Source organism: Marmota marmota, unplaced genomic scaffold (assembly GCF_001458135.2).
Source record: "Marmota marmota marmota unplaced genomic scaffold, marMar, whole genome shotgun sequence".
Classification (NCBI taxonomy): Eukaryota; Metazoa; Chordata; class Mammalia; order Rodentia; family Sciuridae; genus Marmota; species Marmota marmota.
This window is the reverse complement of record NW_026001143.1, coordinates 1-2,421: the sequence shown is the minus strand read 5'-3', so window position 1 is coordinate 2,421 and position 2,421 is coordinate 1. Positions and strand designations below refer to the sequence as shown.

At 37.5% G+C, this 2,421-nt stretch overlaps 1 protein-coding gene across 1 annotated transcript; it reads left to right on the top strand.

Annotated features, from left to right (window-relative positions):
* Positions 1 to 1,234: 1,234 nt before the first annotated feature.
* On the top strand, positions 1,235 to 2,177 carry LOC107135118 (olfactory receptor 18-like; the record flags this gene model as incomplete). Its single annotated transcript, XM_015477062.1, has 1 exon — positions 1,235 to 2,177. A coding segment is annotated over one exon (943 nt), but the record flags the coding sequence as incomplete, so codon positions are not given.
* Between the last annotated feature and the right edge of the window lie 244 nt (positions 2,178 to 2,421).

Sequence of the window (2,421 nt, the reverse complement as noted above, 5' to 3'; positions counted from 1 at the left end):
CCTGGGGTCAAAGTCCTCCCTGAAAAGGATTCACTTTGTGATCAGAGAAACAGTGAAAAAGCATTGCCAGCTCACTAAAGAACAGAGAATCTAGAAAGAAAAGTCCCACATATCTGTCCTTACCACAGATGTGGTGCTGCATTGATAGAGGGTGCAGGTGAATCGGTGTTGAGGAAAATGTTCAAAAAGATTCTCAACTTTTCATTATGCTTTGACCAGTGACCAGTGCAGTGTGCACTAATTCTGTATTTGCTGTCAGGGATGATATACATTGTGTATTTTCTAAAAATGTTTATAAAAATTTGAAATTCATCAAATCCAAGAATAGGAATTACAAATAAGTATTCAGAAAATGCAAACTACATTTGAGTGGATATTTACTTGCAAAAAAGGAGGGAAATCAGAAATCCAAGATTAATGAGAAGTCGCTGTGAGGAAATTGGCCCATAACACAGTTTTGATTATGAGCTATCAACTTTAATTTTGTATCAGTATCTACAGTCTTAAGTCTTGTAAATGTTTTCTAAATATTCTATGTATAGGAGTATCATGCCATGGTTTTAGATAAAAATAGATACATTTGAGTGCTACTTAAATTACTTTTTAATGATTATTTCTTCTGAAAGTGAAAAGGCTATTGCTTATTGTTTATTTCTTTCTTAAAAGAAGCAGAGAATAAATGATATTATTCTTTATCCAGGCTGTCTTTTACTGTGATTGGGAGCTTGTGTGTAATGTTATGGGTCTTTTTTTTTTTTTTTTTTGTGTGTGTGTGTGTGTGTGTGTGTTTGTGTGTGTGGTATTGGAGATTGAAACCAGGGCGCTTGCCCACTGTGTCACATAAATAGCCATTTTTATTTTTATTTTTTAATTTTAAGACAAGGTCTCACAAAGTTGCTTAAAGCCCTGCCAAATTGCTAAGGCTGCCCTTGAATTTATCTCTGCCTCTTGAGTCACTGGAATTACAGGTCTGCACCACCACATCTGGCTTATATTATTGGTCTTATAACATTGTTGAGTGTCTGTAAAGCAGATGTATGTAGAAGGAACAGGAAAACAGAGAAACCAATAGTACGAGAGTTCCAATATGGTTGGGTTTATCACAATGAGAAATACTGCTGAAGGGTATAATCCAGAAGTGTGAATACTTAATATGTGAATATATGAGTTCAAAATACATACAGAACTGTTGGTGCCTGTTTATATGTTTCTTTTTTCCCATTTATTCCAAAAGGTGTACAAATAATATAGAAGAAAAAAATCTAACAATCATATCAGAATTTCATCTTTGTGGTTTCTCAGAAGATCCGGACCTTCAGCCCATCCTCTTTGGACTGTTCCTGTCCATGTACCTGGTTACAGTGCTTGGGAACCTGCTTGTCATCCTGGCTGTCATCTCTGACTCCCACCTCCACACCCCCATGTACTTCTTCCTCTCCAACCTGTCCTTGGCTGACATCTGCTTCATCTCCACCACGGTCCCAAAGATGCTCACGAACATTCAGACTCACAGCAGAGTCATCTCCTATGCGGGCTGCCTGACACAGATGTCTCTTTTTGTCATATTTGCATGCATGGATAATCTGCTTCTGACTGTAATGGCCTATGACCGCTTCATGGCCATCTGTCACCCCCTGCATTATCCAGTCATTATGAACCTTCATCTGTGTGGATTCTTAGTTTTGGTGTCTTTGTTGTTTGCTCTTTTTGAATCCCAGCTTCATATTCTGATTGCATTAGAGTTTACCCACTTCACAGAGGTGGAAATTTCTAATTTCTTCTGTGACCCTATTCAAGTCCTTAGTCTTTCCTGTTACTACAACTTCTCTGGTAACATGATCAAGTATTTTATTGGTGCCATCTATGGTTTTCTCCCAGTCTTAGGGATCCTTTTATCTTACTATGAAATTGTTTCCTCCATTTTGAAGATCCCATCTTTGAGTGGGAAGTACAAAGCCTTCTCTGCCTGTGGGTCTCACCTGTCAGTTGTTTGCTTATTTTATGGAACAGGCATTGGAGCATACCTTGGTTCAGCTGTGTCATCCTCACCCAAGAAAGATGTGGTGTCTTCAGTGATATACAGTGTGGTCACCCCCATGCTAAATCCCTTTATCTACAGCCTGAGGAATGAGGACATTAAAAATGCCCTGAGGAGGCTCCTCAGTAGAATAGTCTAATCTCAGGACTTTTGGCCTCCATTTGATAAGTAGTTAGGAAAATGCAATAAAATGAAGCAAATAAATCTGTAAATACTGCATTATTAATAATATTTTTGTAATTTATTGGATTTTATATATCAAGATATTTAATAGCAGATTGATGGCTGTCATTCTTTGGGAGAGATAAATGGGGACTTTTAATTGGAATTTTCAACATTGTACTTGTGTGAACATTGAATGTGAATATCTGTTTGGAATCTGG